This window comes from Vitis vinifera, chromosome 7, assembly GCF_030704535.1.
Source record: "Vitis vinifera cultivar Pinot Noir 40024 chromosome 7, ASM3070453v1".
Taxonomy (NCBI): domain Eukaryota; kingdom Viridiplantae; phylum Streptophyta; class Magnoliopsida; order Vitales; family Vitaceae; genus Vitis; species Vitis vinifera.
The window spans coordinates 29,236,698-29,263,748 of NC_081811.1; the positions used below are offsets into that span (position 1 = coordinate 29,236,698).

The window sequence follows — 27,051 nt, forward strand, 5'->3', positions numbered from 1 at the left end:
TGCTTGTACTAATGTTCCAAGATAATTTGTGTGCCCATCAAAGTTCAACTTAACAATGCTCACTGGAAGAGCCCAACTAGGTCGTGTGGTAAGGCCAGAAAATAGCCAGCATAAAGAGTTGCCTCAAGGAAGGCTTCCAAAACTATGGTAAGAAATAGCCAGCATCTGCACCACTTACAGATAGAAAACTTTAGTAAATCCCCACAAAGTCCAAACAGCCTATGTTGTAATATTAATGCCACTGAGCAATGTAGAAAAGATGTTCTACTGATTCTACACTCCCCTTACACATGATACACCAGTCTGGGTTGAGGTCCTTGTAAGGTCTCTTTTTCTATACCAAATTGTTTATATTAACCTTCTTATTTGCGACAAGGCATGCAAAAGCCTTGATTTTTAGGAGCTTTACAGATGAAATATACAGTTAGAAAGGGACTCAAGTAGGCAAAGACAGTAAGGGCTTTAAAAAATAATTGACTAAAAACAAACCAGGGAATGTCAAGAATCAAACCCTCTTATCAGGAAAAGTGCATAACAAATATGCATGGCATAAAGTTAACATAAGGTAAGTTCTTTTATTGCATGTTGCACAAGGATGTGATGGAAGTTAAGATTTCATGGCATGGAGGAGGTCGAACTCAGAATTGAAGAAACAATGCCATCTCTTTCCCTCACAACTTTATAGAGGTTTATCAACTGAACATAAAGAGGTAGATCACACTACCAACTATCATTCCATAATCGAATTTTTGAACCATCACCTACCCATATACCAAGAGAAACAAGTGAAATAAAAAAATACTGTGTAATGGCCTTTCAAGGACAATAATGTGACCACCTAACAGCAATATTAGCATCCTAACCAGTAGAGTGTAGGCCATAAATATTCAAGATGGTCTTGTGCCATAAAGTATTGCTCTCCTTAGGGAACCCCCACAACCACTTGCCTAATAGAGCTCTATCCCTCAAAGTTATTCTCCCTACACCCAAGCACCTTCACTTTTTGGTTTACACACCTGATCCCAATTACAAGATTATATTACTTCCCTTTCCTATGTGATCTCTCAATATTATGGCCACTTTGACTGGAGGCCTGAAAATATAAAGAAAAGGGATGTGATAGTCTCATTGAAAGGTGACATTTGTGCTTAGACTAGCAAATAGCAAAGCAGATTTTAGTAGCAAAAAGAGAGAGTCATCCACAAACAAGCACTTTGAGAGGATATCTTGGTTCAACTTGAGACCAGGGCAAATCTATTCTAGTTAGTTATTTGGGGGGTCTTGATTGAATAATTTTTATTTTGTGCAGCTTTCCTCTCCACTGCTAATGCCTTCACAATGATTGTACGTAAGTTCCCTAACATCAAACCCAACCTAAAGACCTATTCTTAAGCCAAAATACTTGGCTGTGAATTAACGGATGATGCCCACGTACAATTATTGGACCCAAATAATTAAATTAATCAACTCAACATGACTCTGACTCAACCAAATTAAATAATAAGCAACCAACAAATTAAATAATAAGCATTACACAACTGGGATGAAGCATCTTGGGTGGAATATTCTACCTTAGTCAATGAATTTCCAGACCTTGTGGACAAGGTCATTTAATGAGGGGGGTATTTTGTTCCTTATCAAAGGAGTGGTATGATGAAAATGATCCAACTTACAAACTACGAAATATATAGGTCTAATAGAGAGGTCCATTGAATGATAAGCTTATGAAGCTGAACCAAAATATTTGGCAGGAATGTGACAACAATGATGATGGTGAAGCAGAAAACATTAAAAGAACCATCTGGGATATAATGTGTGACATGTGATAAAGTAACTAGAAACTCATGAATATTCCATGATACTGGTCATGCCTTTTTCTAACATAAAGAGAAAAAGCTGGTAGAAAATCAATGAATTAAGTCCTTCCCAGAACAGAAAGTGCATGCACGCAAGCCCATTACAGTAAACATATATCATTTACAAACACTCCCAATAAAGAAGAGAAGGATTTCTTTTTACATATTTAACATGAATACATAACAAAGAAATGGTTACCACATTACCAGGTGGAAGCAAGTAATTTCTACACCTTCATTTGGCAAGCCATCTATATCTTGACCATCATCTGCAAAATTGAGGACATTCTTTATAACCATTTGAACTAACACAAGAAAACCTTATGCAAGCAAAAAAAGAATGTTGATATGAGACATCAATGCACAATATTCCTTAATGTCAAAATAAAGCATTTGCACGACTACTGAATATATGGCTGAGGTATTATGATAATCAGTAGGAACAAAAAATTGATGTTAAGAATTATTTGCATGGACCTTGTGATTCAATGTTTAACCAGTGATGGCAAAGAGATAGAAGCATCAGAAATAGGATTTATAACATTCAAAACATATATTTCTGTGCCCATCCTACAAATGAGCTAGCAGATCCTGCACTATAAAGGAATAGTTAGTTCTGTTAGAAACCTCATGCAGGCAATAGGATGGTTGTTCACAACCAAATAAGGTGGACCAGGGCTTCAACCTTGCAAGATGTAAGAATAGGGATGAGTAATTTTCTGACAGTTAAAAAATAAAATAAAAGATAAAAAAAGGGAAAAGATAGGGAATCTTAGAGTCTCACTAAGGTCTTCTATGAGTCTCACTTAAAAAAGAAGCAATAGAGAGTCTAACTATTGAAAATTGCAAGGCATACAAAAAACTTAGTACTATTTACTAGCCATGCATTCATTAATCTCATTTTACATCAATCATTCTTATTTATAGGCTTTAGACAATCCTAAAAACTGAATAAAACCATGCAAAAAAAACATAAATAGCCTATATAGCAATTTAGTAAGACTCTAAGGGCCTGATTAGAAAGTATTTCTATAAATTGTTTTTTGTTCTCAAAAAAAAAAAAAAAAAAAAAAAAAACACAGACACACTCAAAAACATGTTTAGCAACCAATGTTCTTCATGTTCTCATTGTTCTCTGTGTTCTTAAAACCCTTATTTTCAGAGAAAAATTTGAAGGTGCTTTCTCTTGTTCTTTGCATTGTTCGAAGAACAAAAAAATATGATATTCTTTGTGTTCTGAAGAGCGATGTTGATGAGGATGGGCATTAGTATTAGTTGGAATTAAATTAGGATTAACATTTGTTGAAGTCAAATTAAGAGTAGCTAATTAGGTCATAAGACAATTAGAATTAGAGTCATAATGGATTATTACAATCCTAGTAGGCTTAGGAATGGGTTACGAATGTCATTATTTTTTTTATTTTTTTTGATAAGTGAAAGTAATGTATTACGAACAAGGCGCTAAAATAGTGACTTAAGATGTACAAAAAAGAGAGACTCACCCCCCTTACAACTAAAACAAAAACTAACCAGACAAGATATACAAAAAACAACCCCTCCCTCACTGAGAACCCACCCAATCAATTAAATCAATTAACGTCGAAGGATCATCTTTTATAAACAATTTAGATTCCCACCAAAGCAAAAATATACCAAAAAAAAAGCTTTCAACTTTTGCAAGGACAACACACCATCATCAAAGGCAATCTTGTTCCTTGTCTTCCAAACTGACCAAAACAAGTATAAAGGGCCCACATTCCAAATTGCTCTACGCTTCTTACCCACAAAAGCCCCTTTCCACCCCAAGAGGGTTTCCCTAACTAAGGAAGGAAACACCCAATTCACTCCAAACAATAAAGAACAACTTCCACACTTCACTTGTTTTTTTGCAATGGAGAAGAAGATGGTCAATGGACTCCTCATGCGTTTGGCACAAATAAAATCTATTTGCTAAAGCCCACCCCCTCTTCTAAACTTGGTCCAAGGTTAGAACTTTTCCCCATGTCGCTTCCCAAGCAAAGAAACTTACTTTTGATTGCACACTCAAGTTCCATATTATATTCATTGGGAAGCACCCTGTTAATTCCGACTCTAAGGCTTTGTAAAGAGTCTTTACCAAAAACGTGCCAACCTTTGATTCCCCTCATCTCACCCTATCCTCTACATCCACAATCACACTCCTCCCACTCAAACACAATAACAGGTATTCCACCTCCCATCTCCCAATCATTAAAAGGCCTAGAGCAGCAAGGACTCCAACTTCCCCGCCCCCCCTCTCTCTTTTCTCACTTTATGAAGCAGTCTAAACATCTTCCACCAAGGCCACTTTGGAGGTAGCTATGGAAAATAAGGCATGAAAAGAAACGCATAAAGGTGCATCTCCACACCACTTTTTTTTTTTTTTTTTGATAGGCAAAAGCAGAAACTAAATTAAAGAAGGCCAAAAGGCCGCACCGCATACAAAAGGTATACTAAGCAGCCCCCAAGGCCAAAAAAACAAAACCAAGAACACCTTACCAGCCCTTAAGAGACCGCTACCCACTCCAAGAAGCCTAGAAGTGAAGAGGACTCCTCTCCCCTATACAACTTAGCCCAACTCCACAGATTACATACAAAAGAGTTCTTGAGAGACTGAATAGCCAAAAAACCCCCTCTAAAAGCTAACCTATTTCTTTCCTTCCACACCGTCCAAAAAATACATAGCGGAATGGACTTCCATATTTTCTTCCTTTTTTTACCCACAAAAGAACCCTGCCAACAAAACAACGCCTCTTTGACCCTCTCTGGAAACACCCACTGGACCCCGAATAAGGCAAAGGCGATTTCCCAAAGGGTCCTAACCACTGTACAGTGTAAAAGAATGTACACTCACTCTCTTCCCATTTCCCAACATAAAGGAAAATCTAGAGCTAACAAGGTGCCCCAACTTTCTAATTGCTTTCCACAGGCCTACACCATACCCCTCCCTTACTTCTTGAGAACACTAACCTCCACATTCCTCCCCAAATTTCCCCATTATTACTTGATTCCAAAAAGGCTTTTTTTCATTTGCATAGCGCCAACTCCATTTGCCGAGGAGAGCCTTATTGAGCAAAGCAAGGCTCTTCACCCCCCAGGCCCCCTTTTCTCTTGTCTAAACAAACTATCGACCATCTTACCAAATGAGGTTTTTTCTCTAAAGCCCCACCTCCCTATAGAAAATTTGTCTGAATCTACTCTAATCTCAATCTAATCACTTTAGGCAAGTGGAGGATAGACATCAAACATATTGGCAAACTAGAAAGCACGCTTCGAATCAAGGTGATTCTCCCGCCCTTGAAAATATGTTGATGCTTCCACATAGCCAATCTCTTATGGAAACTTTCCTCAATTCCGTCCCAAACTGCCACAGAATTAAAACGAGCACCCAACGACATCTCCAAATAAGTATGCAGCAAGCTTCCCACCTTACAACCAAGCTCTGTAGCCATGTCTTCCACATTCTCTACCCTTCCCACCGGAATGAGCTCACTTTTATCCATATTAACTCTCAAACCAGAGATTGCCTCAAACCACATCAACAACCACCATAAAAACATCATCTGCTCCTCCTACGCCTCATAGAAAATCAACGTATCATCCGCAAATAACAAATGGGAAACCTTGACCCCGTCAACCCCTCTGCCCCGCACTTGGCAGGTTGATAAGAAGCCTCCACAAATTGCCCTCCTTAGAAGACAGCTAAGAGCTTCCATTGCTATCACAAACAGGTAAGGCGACAATGGATCCCCATGCCTTAAGCCCCTAGAGCTTTGAAAGAAACCCGAAGGGGTTCCATTAACCAAAACAAAAAAGCTAGTTGTGGATAAACACCATTTGATCCACCTTAACCACTTTTCCCCAAACCCCATCTTCTCCATAACTGATACTAAAAAAGACCACTCAACATGGTCATAAGTTTTCTCAATGTCCAGCTTGCACAGAATTGCCCCCTCATTGCTCTTCAAAATCGAGTCTATGGCTTCATTGGCAATGAGCATTGCATCCATAATTTGTCTTCCCTCCACAACGCATTTTGGGCCTTATAAATAACCTTAGGTAACACCCCCTTCAGCCTATTGGTCAGCACCTTAGCTAACCACTTATACAGCCCTCCCACCAAGCTTATTGGCTCGAATCCTTTAAGTCCTCTACCCCCCCTTTCTTCGGGATCAACACTAAAAAGGTTGAATTCAAACTCTGCACAAAATAAACAGAATCATAGAAATCCCTGAAAAAATTCATCACCTCAAACTTCACGAAATCCCATGAGAACTACCAAAAGAACCCATCCAAGCCTAGAGCTTTGTCCCCACTAAAACTCGACAGAGCCTCAAACACCTCCTCCTCTATAAAAGGCTTTCCCAGCCCTGTATACCTCAGTCTTCCAGCCCTCAAAAGACAGCTCGCTTATGCTGGGCCTCCAGTCATCATTATTAGAGAGCAAACGTTGGAAAGCTCTACTCACTGCCACTCTTAAATCTCTGTCCTCAGTGACCCACACCCCATCAATTTTGACTTTAGCCATCTGGTTTCTCCTTCTATGGGCATTGGCCATTCTATGAAAGAACCTCATGTTTCTATCTTCCTCCTTCAACCAGATTTCCCTTGATTTTTGTTTCCATGACGTTTCTTCCAGAAGGGCCTTTTTGTGCAAATGGTATTGGCATTATGCACAGGGAGGCATTATAGAAGGAGGTTATTAGCAGTAAATATGATGAAGAAGGAAGAGGATGGCAATCCTACGAAGTAAAAGAAAGGTATAGGGTAGGGTAGGGAAAGCCATTTGGAAGGATTAGGATATTTTAAGCAATAACATGGCCTTTGCTATGGGTAATGGGAGAAGGGTGAGAATTTGGAAGGATAAGTTGTATGGTGATAAACTTTTGAGCACTTCTTTTCCTTCCTTATATGTCATAGCTTCGCCGAAGGAGGCTTGGGTGGAGGATGTTTGGAACCCTTTAGCTGTTAAGGACTGTTGGGCTCGTTGCTTCTTTAGGCGATTCAACGATTGGAAGGTGGAATTTGTAGAGCATTTTCTTCTGAGACTACAAGCGAGGAAGGTGTGCAAGGAGGATGTGGATGATAAAGTGATCTAGACAAAGTCAAAGGAGGGTAAATTTTCTATTAAATCCCTCTACAAGGCTTTAAAGATGATTAAACAAGGCACTTTTCTAGCTGGTGTAATTTGGAATTCACAAGTGCCGCCTAGGGTGGGCTTATTTCCTTAGGAGGCTATTTTAAAAAATAAATAAATAAAAACTAAAAAACAAAAGATATATTAATTAATGATAAGAAAACATAAGGAGGATGAGAAATCCTCCCCATGAAATACAAACTTGCTCAAAAGACCCAAGAAAACTTCCGCTTTACAAGGAGATTTGTTCAAAAAGAATAAAAGGACTATACAAAAAATACTTCTCCAAAAGCTCATCTAGACTCCTCACCATGTAAGCCTAACCCTAAGGTGTACATACTGAGAGCCAACTAAACTAAATGGTACTTAGGGGGAAAGGTTTAAAAACATTTGAACACTAGGCTAAAAAAGAAACAAAGAAATGAATCAAGTCCCACATCATCTCAAATGTCATGCAAGTATCCTCAAAAATCCTAACATTCCTCTCTTTCCACATAATCCACATCAAAGTGAGAGAAGCAATCATCCAAAGTCTACTAAGACTCTAATAACCTATTATGACTCTAATTCTAATTATAACATCTAAAGTTTACTAGGACTCTAATAACCTATCATGACTCAAATTCTAATTATATTATAACTTAACTAGCTAATCCTAATTAGACTCCAACAAATATCAATCCTAATTCAATTCTAATTAATATTAATCATACTTATAGTTTACTTAGGTCTTCCCATTCCTCCTTGAATAAACTTTAAAAGGCTTTCCCCCATCAAATGGGCTACTCCTTTATGCCTTTTCTAGACAATTTGGAAGGAAAGAAACAATAAAGTGTTTGAAAATGAGGAGCATTCGATCCAAGGGCTTAAACTTTATTTCATATGTAATCTTTGGGTGTGGGGCAAAGTTGTTCGTAATTTCAAGTCCTCCCACTCTCCACCAGCATCAACGACATCAAGTTGCACCTTGTTGAACCCCCACTGGTGACCCACCATTTTTGTCTCTACTAAACAAACCCTTTTTCAACCCAAAGGCCAAAACCCATATCTATAAATCCTAGAAAAATGCAAATCTAAACATAAGCCCATCACTCTCATCACCAAAATCCATCAATGGATTCCCCAACTCAACCTCACTACCATTTTCGTCTCTACTAAACAGCCCTTTCTCTAACCCAAAGGCTAAAACTCATATATGCAAACCCTAGAAAGTGATAATCTTAACATGAAACCCATCGCTCTCATCACAAAAAATTCAATGGATTCATGAACTCAACCCTAAAATCCATCAATGTAAAACCCATCATTGTCGCCAGAGTCGGGCTCAACATTTCTAAAGGATGTGAGGATCAATGGTCAACATTTTTGCAGTTGGTGTTCAATATTTGTGTTATGGGAATAACATCATAATAGTTTCGACTTATTTTTATATACCTTTCATTTTGAAAAGGTTCGAGCTTTGTCTCTCTTTCTATGTATTCATAAAACTGATCTTAGTTTTTGAGCTCATTGCCAATAATTGCTCTTGATAATTATCTATCTTAAAGGTATGTTTGGTTTAAATAAAATGTGAGAAAATGATTTGAAATTAAAGAAATTGTGATTATGAACCCAAGAACTAATGCATTGTATGTTATCTATACCTTCTATTCACAATCTTATATTAAATATGGTCTTGGTGTTGGTGTTATAAGTATAATATTATAGTATTAAGTTGTTTTACTGTTGATTAAGTTAGTAAACATGAAATATTTAGATAAAAAAATAAATAAATGAAAACCTACTTCAATCAATGCATTTTTTATTAAAAAATAAATAAATAAATAAATAAGCAATTAATGAGTTTACCATATCTGTGAATAAGAATATTAAAAATTAAATGTAAAAAATCATGTTTACACATTAAAGATTTGTTTTAAAAAGTATTGAAATTATTTAAAAAATGATGCATGTAATATTAAAAATGGATACAATTTTTTTTTGTCTTAATCAAGTATAAATCTATAAATTCTTTATATTTACAACATCAAATTAATATAAGAAAACACTCAATTTTTTTTAAAAGATCTTCCAAACAAGTTTTTTGTTTTACTTGTTTTCTAAAACTCCTTTTATTAACTCAACTAAACTTCTTTTCTTGTTTTTAAGAATAGAAAATTGTTTTTTAGAATGCAATTTCCCAACGTAACATTTTTTTTTTCAAGTAAAGAAAAGATCTATTAAAAAGAGGCACCAAAAGAGCGACTCAAAGTATACAATACCTATACACCCACCGCCAAACCAGCCAATAAGCAAACAAGCGCTCAGTCAGGTAAAAAAAACACCTTAACTAGAGCCCAACCAATCAATAAAATTAACAAAAGTTAGAGGGCAATCAGCTATAAACAACTTTACCTCCGCCCAAAGGGAAAAAACAAAAAAAGTATTTGAGTCTTTGGATCGAAAGCACATCATCATTGATAGCCAATCTATTTCTCGCTTTCCAAACCGTCCAAAAGATGTATAAAGGAGCTGCTCTCCACACCTTCTTACGCCTTTTGCCCACAAATGAACCATGTCAACTAAAGAGAGTCTCTCTAACTGAAGTAAGCAGCACATGACACCCCAACCAAGGTGAAGAGCAATTCCCACAAGACCCTTGTTTTAGTACAATGAAGAAGAAGGTGGTCGTCACTTCCTTCTCATGGCACAAAAAGCATCTATTTGCCAAGACCCGCCTCTTTTTTGAATTAAATCCAAAGTTAAAGCTTTGGCCCATGTAGCTTCCCAAGCACAAAAGCTAATCTTGGGTTGCACCCACACGTTCCAAATGCAACTTGAGGGAAACAAAGAAGGGTTGCCCAACTCTAGAGCATAATAAAGGGATTTGACCGAGAACTTCCCACTCTTTGTTTCGATCCAAGACACCATGTCTTCAATATCACCACACACTCTCTTCCCATGCAGCCGCCCCAAGAAGCTTTTCACCTCTTCCACCTCCCAATCATTAAAGGATCTTGAGAAACAAGGGTTCCATCCCCCCTAACCTCCCTCAGCCAAGGGGTCCCAAACATCTACCACCCACACCTCCTTATCAACAAGTAAAGCAAACAAGGATGGGAATGACACACAAAGGAGATTCCCCACACCACCTATCCCTCTAAAATCTCACCCTCCACCCATTACCTACAAGGAAAGAAATCCTAGTACCCACAATATCCCAATTTATCCTTATCCCTTTCCATAACCCAACACCATACACCTCTCTCACTTCCTGAGAACACCATCCCCCTCTTTCTTCCCTGTACTTCCCTCTAATCACTTGATTCTACAAAGCCTCTCTCATTTGTGAATCGTCAATTCCATTAACAAAGAAAAGCCTTATTGAGTGTGGAAAGACACTTGACCCCCAAACCCTCTTTCTTCTTATTTAAGCACACCAACTCCCATCTTACTAAATGGGGTTTTTGCTCCAAATTTCCACCTCCTCAAAGGAAATCCCTTTGAATTTGCTCTAGTCTCTGTCTAACTGAGATTGGCATGCGCAACAAAGACATAAAATAAATGGGTAAATTCGACAATGTGCTTCGTATTAGGGTCGTTCTCCCTCCTTTAGAAATGTATTGTCTCTTCCATATAGTCAACCGTCTATGGAACTGCTCTTCCACCACATCCCAAACTGTCACTGACTTTAATGGTGCACCCAAAGGTAGACCCAAATAAGTGGAAGGGAGGCTGCCCACTCTACATCCAAATTCCATAGCAAGGTCATCAATATTCTCCACCCTACCCACTAGAATTAATTCACTCTTTTCCAAATTTATTCTCAACCCTAATACGGCCTCAAACCACATAAGCAACTAGCTAAGATAGGTCATCTAATCTTGGGAAGCTTGGCGGAACACCAAGGTATCATCAACAAACAACAAATGGGATATCTGAACCCCTTCTCCACTCCTACCCTTCACCCTACAACCCAACAAAAAACCCTCATCCACTACCCTCTTTAGGAGACAAGTAAACACCTTCATAGCAATCACAAATACATAAGGCGAAGTCGGATCCCCCTGCCTCAAACCCCTTGAGCTTTGAAATAAACCGATAGGCCATTAACCAACACAAAGAAACTTGCAGTGAAAATGTACCACTTGATCCACCTAACCCATTTCTCCCCAAAACCCATTTTTTGCATAACTGTGAAAAGAAAAGACCAGTCCATATGGTCATATGTCTTCTCTATGTCAAGTTTGCACATAATACAATATTCGTTATTCTTTAAGATCGAATCAATGGCTTCATTAGCAATCAGTCCTGCATCTAAAATTTGTTTACCCTCCACAAATGCCCCTTGGGCCTTAGAAACCATCTTTCTTAGCCTATTGGCTAAAACCTTGGCCAACCACTTATATAGCCCCCCCCCCAAACCAAACTTATAGGCCTAAAATCTCTTAGATCTTCAACACCTGCTTTTTTTAGGATTAAAACCAAAAATGGTGCATTCAGGCTTTTAACAAAGTTACCATGTTCATAGAATTCCTTGAAGAATCTCATCACATCATCCTTCACAAATTCCTAAGAGAATTGACAAAATGCCATAAAATAATCGTCAGGCCCTCTAGTGCTTTGTCCCCACTACACCCCAACAAAGCACCAAAAACATCCTCTTCCGAGAACAACTCCTCTAAACTTAGAACATCCAAAGTCTCTAGTGTCTCAAACTGCAACTCGGATAAAGAAGTACGCCAGTCCCCCGGATTGGACAACAGAGACCGAAAGGCTCTGACTAGCCCTTCCTTGATTTCATTCTCCTCTGAAAGCCAAACAACTTCCTTAATTTCCAAACGTAACTTTGTTACTGAAAACATCAAAAAAATGTGTTTAAGAACTATTTTTAAGAACTACTTTCAGAAATTGTTTTTCAAAACTGTTTCCAAAAACACTTCCCATTTAGGCCCTCATTTTTTTTCCTTAAAACTCCTACATCTTTCAAAATAAAAAATAAAAAAATTGAAACTTTCTTTTTAGAATTAGAAACTTAAACTTCATAAAGACTTATTATAATAAGAGTTTCAAACAAATAAGACTTCTAAATCCTAAAAAAGATTTAAATAGAAACTTTTCAAATTCTAAATAAAACTCGGGTAACCACTACAAGTAAACTTAAACCTAAATAACTTAATGAAGAAAAATTTTCTTCTTATTTCCTTCTGTTCCTTAACTTTGTTTTCTTGAAAAGATATTGGAGATTCATCCCAATATACACTGCCTATCGTTCGCTACCTTGATTACACTTAGAAATGCCCTCGTAGAGGGAAGGATGAGCATTCAAATATTTCTAAGAGGCTCCTCTTTAGTAACCACATATTGAATAAGTCCCAAGGAAGAACATTCTAAAGCAGAGTTTCTTCAACATTCTCACTTACGCCTATATATTAGTGAGAACAGGCAAAACTCCACTGGTTGGATTTTACTCCTTTTATGGGCTGCAAATTTCTAGTCTTTCCAATAACAAAAGAATTGAATTTATCAAACAGAGGTAACCTTATCAAGTAAACATCATATTTCTATCTAGTAGTAAAATCAGGAGTAATTGTTTAGCAGTTCTTTTCATAAAAAATGACAACATTTATAAAATATAAAAGACAGATACGAGGAGAAACTGAAACCATGTTAATGGTTAAGGGACAATAAAATAGTTAAGAGAAGACCATTGCCTGTGCGAAAATCAAATATGTTATCTTCTGAGTAGCAAAATCCTCCCCTTGCTGTATAACAAAATCTAAACAGAGACACATGGAACTAAATAATGTCAAGGATCCTAGAACCAAGACAAAATTTCAAGCAAAGAAAACAGATAGAAACAATTACTGTTTTCATGAGTACCGACCAAAAAAAAGGGTAAATTGGTACATAAGATCATACCCGCTATGTACCAGATGCATGTGTATCTTGGCAAGAGCATAAGCAGCGGCAGGAAGGATAACTTCTACCTCTTCATCACTAACCTAAAATGTGGAAGCATATAGATTATTAAGTACATGTATTCTGAAGCTTGGTACATAAATCTCAGCCTAAAGACAGCTAAATATGTGCTGGAATTTCTAATATGAAGAAGCCAAGAGACACCTATGATGCTGGGTTTTTTTTCCCTCCTTTGATCTGAAATAACATATTCGTTGCATTGAATAATAAAAACAAACAAGAAATCTTTCCAAAATGTACAATTGTTGATCAAAATGTAGAAACAAATACTGTTCCACAAAAGACTAAAACTATTTGAACATACCATAGGCAGGAAAAGCAATGTACACACACTATAAACCCTACACTTTGAGGGAAAAAGTCTCCAACAAAAGATATTAAGTGCTTTTCTCCTTGCTTAACCAACTAGTCTACAGTGCTAGAATTTCTAATGTGAAGAAGACAAGACCCCCTCACAGAATAAAGTGATACAATCAAGTGAGAGGAGCTTTAAGGACATAAAGGGTGCTGACAATGGCAGGGGGAAGATTGAACAGATTTCAAAACAAAAATGAAACCCCTCATGAGCCATAATGCACTTGGAGGATTTTCAAGTGTCAGAAAATTTCAATGATCAATTCAAGTCTGACTCCATTCAAGGAGCAACCAAAAATTAAAAGTTGAACAGAAAAACATACAGCTGACCATCCATCAAAATTTGTACTCTTCAAGATCTGTACAGGCCTGCAGTAGAAAAACCATCACTCAGGCAAATATTTAAAGAAAAAAATAAAATTAAAATTTACTTTCAGGTACATTGCATGGCTGGAAAGGAGCAACCTTACTTACGTATCAACTGGGCACAGGAGCATACACTCACGCCCCTGTGAACTTCTGAATACTCTCCTTATAACACACTCTAACGGAAAATTATTGGTAGAATCAACCTGCAAAGACACGGGCTAACAAAATAGGCACAAAGATACAGAACATAAAAGGAAGTCATTGCATCTTAACACCATTAAAACAAATTCATATGCATGGAAAGTTTATTCACAACTAGCAATATCCCTTAATCTTAAAAGAGAGAATGTAAGCTTTGAAAAACCACTATCACTGTTACATTTCAAATCAGGTGCCTAATTCCTGCTCCAGACCCTCCTCTCCTCAGCCTTCTTTGAGACGATCAAAATTGGCCAAGGAGCAATAAATGCTTCTTAATAATTTTCCAAACAGCTTCAAACTTTTTTTTTTTTTTTTTTTTTGATAGGTAAATAAGAGTTTGTATTACCAATGCCTAGAAGCGGCAAAAAAAGTACACACAAAGTATACAAACAACGCTCAAGAAGCTAAACAAAAAAAAAGACAAAAAACCTTTCTCCTATCTAGACAAGAAGCCACTCTATAAAATCAATCATGGACAAAGAATGATCCTCTAAATACACCTTACCCCAATTCACAAAAGTGTACAAAAAATAATGTTTTAAAGCTTGGTTGGACCGTTCAATGTTGTTGAACACTCTTTCATTTCTTTCCTTCCATAAGGCCCACATTAAGCAAAGGGGGTCAGCCCTCCAAGCCTTCTCCCTTCTCTTACTCACAAAAGCTCCATGTCAACCAACTAAATTCTTTTTAATTGAGGAGTGCAAGACCCACTGCACATCAAATATAGAGAAAAGCAAGCTCCATAGCACTGTAGCCTTCTTACAAAATAGGATCAGGTGGTCATTGGTTTCCTGTTCCACTTTACACAAGTAACACCTATTCGGCATATTCCAACCCCTTCTTTTGAGCTGATCAATCGTCAATATTTTGTTCCAAGATGCTTCCCAAGCAAAAAAGCTTACCCTCATCAGAGCCCAAGACCTCCAAATAATAGTCCAAGGAAAAGGGTCACTAGAGGCTCTTGTGAAGAAGCGGTAAAGCAATCTAACAGAAAAAAAAGTGATTCTTGCTATCCTTCCAGCTCAAGACATCCTCCACATCCCTATTCAAAACCAAAGGATACAGTTTCCGGAACAAGCCTTCCACCTATTTCATCTCCCAATCATTAAAGTGTCTTGAAAACAGAGGATTCCAGATACCCACCTCCTCGCCCTCCTCCCAAGCATCTAACACCCACTAATCCTTGTTGACAACTAATCGGAATATATTAGGGAAAGCTTCTTTCAACGTTTGGTCCTCACACCACAAATCCTTCCAAAATTTGACCTTCCTTCCATTCCCTACAATAAAGCGGGATCTACAACGAATACTTTCCCATACTTTTCTAATAGCTTTCCACACCCCCACGCCATAGCCTCCCCTCACTTCTCTCAAACACCACCCTCCTTCCTCTACCCCAAATTTGTCTATGATGACTTGTTTCCACAAAAAATCCCTCTCTACAACAAATCTCCGGCTCCACTTCCCAAGCAAGGCTTTGTTTAAGGCCACAAGACCGCGAATACCTGAAAGCCTCCCTACCTCATATCAACACAAACCAAACTCCAGTTCACCAAGTGTGGTTTTTTCTCTAAGGCACCATCGCCTCACAAGAAGTCTCTTTGAATCTTTTCAAGTTTTGCACACGCCTTCTGCAGAATGACAAAAAAAGACAAAAAGTAAATTGGGAGACTTGATAGAGTACTTTTTATCAAAGTAAGCCTCTCTCCCCCCCCCCCCCCCCCCTCCCCCTCCAAACTAGAGAGATATTGCCTCTTCCATAAGGACAATCTTTTTTGAATCTCTCTTCCACTACGTCCCACACCCTTGAGGTTTTGAAAGGGGCACCCAAGGGAAGACCCAAATAAGACTTGTTAAAATGCCAAAGTGAGGCTTCACAACCTCTTTGCTACCCTTGATAGCAGGAGGTCTAACTCAAATTGGATGCAGAATATGTGCCCCCTTTAATATGGATCCAGAAAATCAGATAATAAGGACCTAGTAGCTGATGGACCCAATCGGCACAACCAAGATCCATTAAAGTTCAGAATATGCACTTTCCAGGCATCTTTAACATACTCCAAAACTCTTCCCCCACTAAGAAAAAAGTTAAGCAAGTTGCAACCTTATTTAATCTCTTAACATTCTTGCAATAAGTGGCAGATCCTATCCTCAATGGCCATGTCAACTATGTGCAGGAATGGATTTGAAGTGCCAATTTCTATAAATTTATTTACATACGTAAAAAGGAAAGCATCCCCATGCACCAATCATAACAGTGAACTAAAAATGTCACCAGAAATAGAAGGAAGCCCAGTTCTGTTATTGAATCCCACTTTACCCACCACCACTTAGTTATGACACTTCATTAGCATAATTTTAGCAAACTCTAATGTTATTTTTTTGGTTGGAAATTCCCTGTTTCTAATGAAGAATGAAGGCTTTTGGACCAAGCCAGAAGGAAACAACTCCAAAAACAGGTATTTGAAGTGAATTTGGGATTCTGAGAACCAAGACTGGAGAAGCCACTATGTCTGGGATGGGCTAGCAGACCCAAGCTAACACATGTAATTGCATTCAAATGAGATGGGCTCACATGTCTAGGTCCAATCCAAAACTTCATTTAAGCTTCTCTTTTTTTCATTTTTCAATTTTCTGCATCAAATATAAATATTAAATGTCTCAAATTTAAAGCAGCTGGAGATTTTTCTATAACCACCACTGTTACTGCTTGCAGCCAGATCTGCCCCTGCAGTTTGGGCCATTTCTATCTTCTTCTTGTTCTTCTTTTTGATAAGATTGGGCCATTTCCATATGTTGTGCACCAAATAAAGGGCAGCCTCCTGCACACCAAAAATCACATACAAACTAGCAGTCTCTCTTTCCCTCTCAGTTCTGTCATATTTCTTTCGAGCATTAACAAGGTCGAAGTTTCCAACTTGAGCACACAAGATATGGATCGATCCTGGAGAATGACTGCCAAAGATACATGATGCATGGTGCTATGGAGGCAAAATCACTTCTTAAGAACAGTTGGTTTAATTCCATGGCCTGGCATTCCAATAAGCTTCATGGATAAACATTTAGTTAGTTAAACCATTCTCATTCATTCTGTTAACCTACATGTTACTTGTTAAGCACAACCATCTGACTGTTTATAAGCTGTATGCTTCCTGTATGCTTTGGGTTGGCCTTTGGGTGCCCTTTTTTTAATATATAGAATTTCTGTGCTTTTACCTACCAAAAAAAAGTTATCTGACTGTTTATAAGCATCTAATGCATCAACCAGACGTGAAAATGGCCTTCCTAAAAGAAAATGTAGAGGAGAACATATATAAACTTGAACATGACGATGCCCAGTTTCTAATCTAGAATAGTAAAATTCCTCTGGGTATGAAACAAGCCCTGGCCCGGGGGACAAGAGGTTTAATAAGGCACTGGTAGGGTAGCAAATGGGTTTATGGCTAATAAATCCAATAGTTGTGGATACAGTAGATTCAATACAAAAGTACTGTATTTATCTTTGTTTATGTACATGATTTGTCAATAATGGGAACTAATGAGAACCTGGAAAATTAACCAAGGACTTTTTACACATGAAATATCTAGAGGAGGCCGCTGTAATTTTAGGGAATAAAAATATGCATAATACAGAAATATTTGGATTGCCACAGTCTCAGTATACTGAGAAGATACTCAGATTTCTAATTATTTTGGATATGAATCTATAAAGATACCATATTGTTTAAGGATGTCCTTAAAAGATAAATAAAGGGCGAGTGTCAGTCAAATTCAATGTGCAAAAAATTATTGGCATTCTAATCTTTCTCATGAGTGCAGTTTCCTGGACACCACATATGTTATAAGTAGATTAAGTAGATAATACACATAATCCTGAAAATGAACAGTGGATTGCAGTAACCCATTTATTTTTTATTTTTTTATAAGTAAAGAAAAGAAATTGTATTAAAAAGAGCCGCTAAAAAAGCAGCCCAATAAATACAAGAAAGATACACCCACCCCCTTAATAGTTGAAACAAAAAACTGTCCAAGAGGATATACAATAGACAACCCCTCCTTCAAAGGGAACCCACCCAATCAATGAAATCTATTAACGTCGAAAGACCATCATTTATAAACAACTTAGTCTCCGACCATAATAAGTACACAAAAGAACCTTTGAACCTTTGAATGGACAATACATCATCTCCAAATGCGATTATATTTCTTGCCTTCCAAACTGTCCAAAAAATACATAAGGGGTCCGTTCTCCAAACTTTCTTGCGCTTCTTACCCATGAAAGACTCATTCCAACTCAAGAGGGTTTCCCTAACTGAAGAAGGGACCACCCACAAAACTCCAAAAAGAGAAAAGAACATCTCCCACAAAGCTCAAGTCTTTACACAATGGAGAAGTAAGTGATTTATGGCTTCCTCATTTGAATGACAAAGATAACACCTATTTGCTAAAGCCCAACCCCTCTTCTGAATTTGGTCCAAAGTTTAGTTTTTCTCCACGAGGCCTCCCAAGCAAAGAAACTTATTTTTTGCTGCACACAAGAATTCCAAATGATCTTCATTGGGAAGTAAACTAAAGATTCCAGCTCTAAGGTTTTATAGAGAGACTTTACAACTTTACAGAGAATTTACCACTCTTCGTTGGCAGCCACAACACCTATCCTCCTTCATCCAAATTCACTCTCTTCCCACCCAGTCATAACAAAAGTCTCTCCACCTCCCAATCATTGAAAGGTCTAGTAAAATGAGGACTCTAGCTCCCCCAACCTTTTGAGACATTCCAAACATCCTTCACCCAAGCCTCTTTAGAAACAATTAAAGCAAATAAAGAGGGGGAGGAATCACAAAAAGGCGTGTCCCCACACCACTTATCCCTCCAAAAACTCACCCTCTACCCATTACCCACCACAAAGGAAAGCCTACTGCTAACGAGGTGCCAAAGCTTCCTAATTACTTTCCACAACCCCACACCATATCCCTCCCTTACTTCGCAAGAACACCAGCCACCTCATTCCTCTCCATACTTCCTCTTTATCACTTGATTCCAAAATGCCTCTCTCTCATTCACAAAACGCCAGCTCCATTTTTTTTTTATAAGCAAAAGAAATATATAAAACGGCAAATAGCCCCAAGGCATACAGGAAGTATACAAAGCTACCAACCCTCAAACAAAAAACAACACGAATCAAACCCTATTTGGAGGCTAACCACTCCAAGAAACCTATTAGGGATTTCGACTCCATATCAATGTACACTTTAGCCCAACCCCAAATAATGTATACAAGCGACGTTTTTAATTTCTGATAAGCCAACACCCCCCCTTTAAAAGCTAGCTTGTTCCTCTCCTTCCATATAGTCCAAAAAATGAATAACGGGATGGACTTCCACACTTTTTTTCTTTTCCTCCCCACAAAAGAGCCTCTCCAGCTACTAAGGACCTCCTTTACAGAATTTGGAAAGACCCACTGTACACCACACAACGCAAGAATGATGTTCCACAACCCTTTTGCCACTGTACAATGTATTAATATATGATTGATCGTTTCCTCTTCGCACCCACACAAAAAACACCGATTAGGTAAATGCCACCCTCTTCTCTGCAGCCTATCCAAAGTGAGGGTCTTTCCCCAAGTAGCTTCCCAAGCAAAAAAGGCAATTTTGGTTGGGACTTTGTCCACCCAAACATTGCTATGAGGGAAATCCAGCCCTTGAGAATTTACCAACACATTATACGCTTTCTTGACTTTAAACAGCCCGTCCTCACCCTTCTTCCAAAAAACCGAATCGTCTTCCACATTTACACTATAATCCCTCAACACAACTAAGAGATTGCCCACCAAACCCAACTCCCAATCATTCAAATCCCTTAACAGCCTTAAATTCCACCCTCCTTGACCCACATTCTGATCCTAACATTCCTCCACTGTGACATTCCTATGGGCAGCCATGGAGAAGAGGTTCGGGAAGCCTTGGGACAGCACATTGTTACCGCACCAAAGGTCAGTCCAAAACCTTATTCTATTGCCTTTTCCCACCTTGAACCCCATATTTTCCCAGCACCAAGCAGACTCCTTCAGTATCTCCTTCCAAACTCCAACACCGAACGCCCCATTTGCCTTCCTTGTCCTCCACCCAAGCTCCTCTTTCCCATACTTAGCCTCAAGCACTTTTTTCCAAAGCTCCTCCTTAGCACACGCAAATCTCCAAATCCATTTGCCTAGGAGAGCTTTGTTCAATAAAGTAATTTTCCTTAGCCCCAACCCTCCCTTATCTTTATCCGCGCACACCACCTCCCATCTAACAAGATGAACCTTGCTCCCCCCATTGGCTTCGCCCCACAAAAAATCTCTTTGAAGCTTTTCAATCCTTCTTGCCACTGATTTAGGCATACGGAAAACCGACATTTGATACAAGGGGACGCTGGACAGCGTACTCTTTATAAGAGTAATTCTCCCACCTTTGGACAAAACGCCAGCTCCATTTGAGAATAGTAAGACTCTTAACCCCCTTTTCTTTTATTTAAACAAGCGGTCATCCACCTTGCCAAATGAGGTTTACGCTCAAGAGCCCCACTACCCTATAAAAAATCCTTCTAAATCTGCTCCAGCCTCAATCTCACTGACCTTTGTAAGTGGAGGATAGACATGAAGTAAATAGGTAGACTCGGCAAGGTGCTTTAAATCAAGGTAATTCTCCCACCCTTAGAGATGTATTGTCACTTCCACATAGTCAATCTCTTACAAAACCTCCCCTCGACTCCATCCCAAGCTGCCACAAACTTGAAAGAAGCACCCAACGGCATCCCCAAGTAAGCAGAAGGTAAACTTCCCACCTTACAACCAAGTTCCGAAGCCAAATCCTCCACACTCTCCACTCTTCCCATTAGGATCAACTCGCTTTTGTCCAAGTTAACTCTCAACCCTAAAATAGCCTCAAACCACAAAAGCAGTCAACATAAAAAAGTCATCTGGTCCTAGGATGCCTCACAAAATACTAAGGTATTATCTGCAAATAGCAAATGAGAAACCTTAACCCCTTCACCCTCTCTTTCCCTCACTTGGCAAGCTAATAGAAAACCTCCTCCTACAGCTCTCTTCAAAAGGCAACTTCGAGCTTCCATCACAATCACAAACAAATAAGGAGAAAAGGGGTCTCCCTGTCTTAAATCCCTAGAGCTTTGGAATAAACCAGAAGGGGTTCCATTAACCAAGACTGAAAAAATGGCAGTGGATATGCACCACTTAATCCACCTTATCCATTTCTCCCCAAAACCCATATTTTCCAAGACCGAAAGCCAAAAGGACTAATCCACATGATCATAAGCCTTCTCCGTATCAAATTTGCATAGAACCACTCCCCCATCAAATCAATGGCTTCATTGGCAACCAAAACTGCATCCAATATTTGTCTATCCCCCACAAGCGCATGTTAGGCCTTGGAAATCACCTTAGCTATCACTAATTTTAGTCTATTTGCCAGCACCTTGGCCATCCATTTGTACAATCCTCCCACAAAGCTAATTGGCCTAAAGTCCCTCAAGTCTTCTGCTCCCCTTTTCTTCGAAATCAACACTAAGAAAGTTGCATTCAACTCCTCACAAAAAAACCATGTTCATGAAATTCCCAAGAAAAACTCATCACCTCATATTTCACAAACTCCCAAGAGGACTGGCAAAATGCCAAAGAGAACCGATCCGGACCTAAAGCTTTGTCCTCACTAAAACTTGAAAGAGCACCAAAAACCTTCTCCTCAAAAAAAGTTTTTCCAGCCCTGCCACCTCTTGATCTTCTAACCTTTCAAAAGACAGACCACTTATGCTAGGCTTCCAATCACCAATGGCAGAAAGCAGAATCTACACTCTTCCCACTTCTTTAATCTCACTCTCCTCAATGAACCACGTACCCTTTATTTTGACTCTAGCCATCTAGTTCCTCCTTCTACGAGTATTAGCTATCATGTGGAAAATTTCCGTATTTCTATCCCCCTCCTTCAGCCACACTTCCCTTGATTTTTGCCTCCAGGACATTTCTTCAAAAAGGACCCATTTTTTATAATTTTCCCTTGCTTCCCTCCTTACATCCAACTCTTCAAGAGAAAATGAGCAAGAACTCTCCTCTCTATCCCAAAAATCCGCCAAATTCAAAGCCAAAGCCTTCTTCACTTTTATCTTACCAAAAACATCCCTATTCCAATTTCTCAAGATAGGTTTCAGTGCTTTCAACTTGTCAACCATAATGAAACTAGCTAACCCACTAAAATTGAACCCCTCCCACCAAGTCTTCAGAATAGTCTTGAACCCCTCCTCGTTTAGCCACATATTTTCAAATCAAAAAGGTGTAGGACCTCTCCTCAACCCTTCCCTATCAAGAAGAATAGGAAAGTGGTTAGATACCGGTCTAGGAAGAACACACTAAACAACCCCAAAAAAATGACCTTCCCAATCCTCTGAAACAAGGAAATGATCAATTCTCGACTTGGACTAGTTATTCAGGCCACCACTCCTAGTAAAGGGACTTCCTTGCAGAGGCAAGTCCCTTAATTCTAAATCCTCTATCACCTATGAAAATCTCCTCACAATAGAGGACAACCTTCCACCTCTACAACACTCCGAAGGGAATCTAATCATATTAAAATTGTTTGCCACATACCAAGGATCACTCCACAGACCTCTAATAACCCCTAGCTCACCCCAAAAACTTTCTCTATCCTTCTTCAGAGTGGATCCATATACCCCTGTAAAACTCCAACAAAAATCATCCTCATAGTTCTTAAAACAACATAAAATCAAAAATTCCCCACTTCCATCTCCAACATAACACCTTGTTGCCCAAAACACCACAACCCCACCCACCGCTCCCCTCAAATTCATAGCCCCCCATTCTAGACATCTCCCCACCCCCATAGTAGGAATAGTAGGACTACTTGGACTATTTAGTGGGAAAGGAATGACAAGATTTTAGAGGATAGATAGAGGACTCTGGAAGCAATTTGACACTTGCTTTAGTTTTCTTCTTCCCTTTGAACTTTTACTATTGAAGCTTTTGCAAATACCCCTTTGAGCCTCAAATGAAGCACGGACACTCATTTTGATTTAATAAAGCCCAGTGCGCAAAACCATGAGGTTGATTAAGGAAACATTTCTTGATGGTTACCACCTTTAATAGGTTTTATTAAGCTAAATTCGGATAGAAGTTCTTTAGGTAACCCATAGTAGCTAAGGATTGAACAGTCATTCAAGGACCAGTTTGATATAATGATAAAAGCATTCTTTAAATTTTTATATTAGAGTTTAGCCATTAAGGCAAAAATTCTAGCCCTTTTGGAGGGTTGGTTGCGGGTGACAACTTTAAGAGCCCATTTGGCAGTGATTTTTAAAAGTGTTTCTACCCTTAAAAACACTTTTAAGTGTTTTTGGGATGAAAATAAAGTGTTTGGCAAATTTTAAAAAACACTTTTGAAAATCTGGAAAAACACTTGAAGTGATTTTTAGAGAATCACTTGACAGGTGTTTTTTTAAAAAAAAACACTTCAATTTTTTTGAAATATTCCAAAAATGCCCCCCAGTGATAAATCAATTAGAAAATTTTTTTTTTTTTTTTAGAAATTAATAGGTGGTCATATATTGTTTTACTTTTAAAATTATCTTTTATTCAATGTTTTTATTTTATTTTATTGATTTAGATGTTTTTTGTAAATATTTTTTAAAATTTTAGTATAGTGATAAAAAAATTATTATTTTTAATTAGAAAAGTCTTTTTATTTTTTTAGAAATTAATAGGTAATCATATATTGTTTTAATTTTAAAATTATCTTTTATTCAATGTTATTTTTTTAATGATTTAGATGTTTTTTCATTAATAAAAAGTTTTTTTTGTTTATCATACCATTTTTTTTAATTAAAATTGTATGTCCTTTTTGGTAATTTATTAATATTAAAAGTGTTTTTATATTTATACAATATATTATCAAAAACACTTTAGAATCATTTTTTCTGATTATCATAAAAGTGTTTTTCACAGAAACACTATAGCAGAAAACACTTCAAATAAAAACACTTCCACTAGAATCACTACCAAACGGGCTCTAAACCTATGACTTCTCCAATCTCTTAGTTAAAGGAGATTATGCTATTGTTACATCATGAATGACTTAAAAAAGAAAGAGGATCATGGAAGTTTGATGGGTGGTTGCACCATGGTGTGCTCCTTTTACTCGGTTTCTCGCTAAGGCAATCATTCATTAGATGAGTTAGCAAAGCATGAAGAAAGACATTTTGGTTTCTTTTGTATGAAATCTTTGACCTATATAAAGTATAACGAGCATTGTCCTAACATTTTGACCCAAGCACATAGATTAGTCAAACTCTATAAGTGTGTAAGTGTAGATTCCTTCCTATGAGAGCTTAGTTAACTCTACAAAGCATTCATGAAAATCTAGAAGGAATTTAAGATTACTAGAGTAATTAAAAATCTCACGTAAAGGTGCTAGGTTCAAGATTATACACCTATACTTAACATTGATATGTCAAAGATGTATGTGTTGATGCGCTCCACCATACAATCGTTTTATCATCATTAAATCATGCAAGGGATGGTTAGTTTTTTACTTTAAAATTTCTCCTATTCCTAATGAAAGCCTTTGTCCCACATTGGAAGAAAACAACTTCCAAAACCAAGTGTAGGTAGATTTGAACTCCTTCGAGAACCAAGCCTAGAAAGCCCACTATGCTTAGAAGGCCAGGTCCATGCTAATATATTACAAACACGAGAAAGAGTGAGCTCAAATGTCAAGATGGAGGCAAGAAATTTCTTTTTCAAGCTTTTCCTTCGCATTTTCTGCATCAAAAGTAAACATTAGTTGTTCTTAATGGATTAGCTTCTTCTTCCTCTAAAAGTCACCATTACCTTGTACAAGTCAGATTTGAAGCCTCCCACTAGGGCTATATTTCCATTTTCTGTGTGCTAACGCATAGTTAGCCATTCCTAACCTAAGCATCATACAAATTGCCTTCAATGGCATAATAAAATCACACTTTCTCTCCCATTCTTAGTTCTCCCAGATTTCTTTCCACCCATTCTCCATTACTTTGCAAATTGCTATATCTTTCAAAAGGATATCCAAAGAGTTTCTTCATCATTCATCTTTGTGATCTTGACAAATTTAAATCTATGATCTTGAATGCACCAATATCTGGAACCTAACTGCCACCAAATCCAGGAGTGTGAACGTGTGATCACTCAACCTGTTTTACCACATCATAGTATAGGGAGAAATACTTCTTAATGATAATGGATATAAATCCTGTACTAGAAGTTTGACAAATTTAATTTTTTTGATAGGTAAATTTTTGTCCCCATTGGAACTTGAACCTAAAACCTCCCACAAACCCTCCCCATCCCTTTACCACTTGAGCCAGGCCTCAAGGGCTTACAAATTTAATCTGTTAAGACTGACTCCAAGTGCCCTACATTTCAATTTAACCACAATTATTTCCTTCCTATAAGTAATGCTTCTCCATACTTTATCTTAGTTCTTGCAAACTATGTTCTAAAAAACCACATGCTTCAAGAGAAAATAGTCACTGAACATATAACCATATTTCTCCACTTACTTTTTTCATCAACCCCAAGAGTTGGCTAATAAAATTATCATACAAAAACCCATGTTTTCTCATTGAACTACTAGAGATTTTTTTGCACTATCCCATTGCTATCACTCAGAAGGTTATTTTCCTTTTTCTCAGTTCTCAAATTTTCTCCTATTATATGTTTTCCTCTTTTTTTTCTTCAACACTTTATTTTGGCTAATTCTAATTGCAAACAAGTGTTGTCCCCATCCAGAAAGGGTAATGCTACAAGCAATTATCAAGATTGCATCAAAAGCAATATTGGCTTTTGTATTTCTATAAAATCACACATATGGCATTGGGCCTATTTGGAGAAGCAATTCAGATAAGAGTATCATGAGATTTAGCTTTTCTCATATCATAACATAGATAAATAAATGTTAAATAATGAAAAACAATTCTTTTAATTGCTTCTCCGAGCAAAAACAATGACAAGATTTTAACATTTCAAAAAATTGGTGGGCGATCATTTTTTGTGCCTATTTGGAGAAGCCGTATGGAGAACCATTTCCTCTTGCTTAATATTTTTTCACATAGATGGTATGACCTTCAAAGTTACGAGCATTACGCTATTCAAACAAATAGGAGTGCAAATCAAACCTGATGCATACAACAAAAACCTACTAATAACTAACCTCAGATCAACCAACGAAGCTTTCAACAGAAACTACAAACAGACAAAATAAATAAAAGGGGCTTACAATGGTGGCAATTCTCTTAGGCGAAACCATCACAACCCTCCCATGATCATCCAAGATGAAGCCCGCCGGCGGCTTCGGCAGCCGCAGAGGCTGGTACGGCACTGAATTCGATTCCGAACCCGAAAACCCATCTTCAATTTCCACATCCTTCACTGCCAAACCCCTCGAACTACCAACACCACCACCACCACCACCGCGCTTAGTCTTCCTTTTCTTCTTACTGGGCGCTTCGCTGGGCTGTTTCGCAGCGCTGCAGCGCGCAAGACGGAGCTCTTGTAATGATGAAATTCTAGGGTTTTGAGTGGAGATAAAGGCGGGGTTTGATAGTGAGAGCAAAGGAGATGGACGAGGTTTGAAGAGGTTGTGAATGGAGGAGAGGTATGAGGGTGTGGCAGTGGTGGAGAACGAACAGAGGGCCATTTCTGTATTGCTTTGCTGCGGCTTTTGCTTCGTTTGAAGTTTCCAGATTTGAGCTCTCCGTTGCTTTCGCAGCGCGGTCTGTGGGTTTGGGGTTTTAGATATTTGTGTGCGCGCTCGTTTTTTTTCCTCTATCGTGTTCTCGCTAATGTTGTGGTAGTTCAACCCCTTACCTCGTAGTTATATACACGTCAACTAAAAAATAATTACATTTAGTTAATAAAATATAATTTTTTAAATATTTTATGAAATATAATTCAAAAAAAAAAAAGTTTTGTGTTAAATTAAAAATAAATTCATATTCACAAATTAACATTAACATATTTAATAATAAATCCATAATAATGGTTGAAACTTTGATTCCCCAAAAAGATAAGCATTACTTAAAAAACGTGCACCTTATCTTAATTTTCTC

The 27,051-nt window shown here is 37.9% G+C and overlaps 1 protein-coding gene across 2 annotated transcripts in view; it reads right to left on the minus strand.

Annotated features, from left to right (window-relative positions):
• The window catches only part of LOC100256147 (uncharacterized), a 29,921-nt gene extending 3,113 nt beyond the window's left edge, over positions 1–26,808 (minus strand). The window contains exons 1-6 of one of the 2 annotated variants that reach the window (XM_002275277.5): positions 26,220–26,807; positions 13,801–13,898; positions 13,650–13,695; positions 12,913–12,995; positions 12,705–12,769; positions 2,064–2,125 (exon numbers count right to left, since the gene is read on the minus strand). In XM_002275277.5, coding sequence (XP_002275313.1) covers positions 2,064–2,125; positions 12,705–12,769; positions 12,913–12,995; positions 13,650–13,695; positions 13,801–13,898; positions 26,220–26,639 — 774 coding nt within the window. In that variant the 5' untranslated portion in view covers positions 26,640–26,807. Of the gene's footprint in view, positions 1–2,063; positions 2,126–12,704; positions 12,770–12,912; positions 12,996–13,649; positions 13,696–13,800; positions 13,899–26,219 lie in introns of both variants that reach the window. The other variant, XM_010654622.3, reaches the window with a different exon arrangement.
• Between the last annotated feature and the right edge of the window lie 243 nt (positions 26,809–27,051).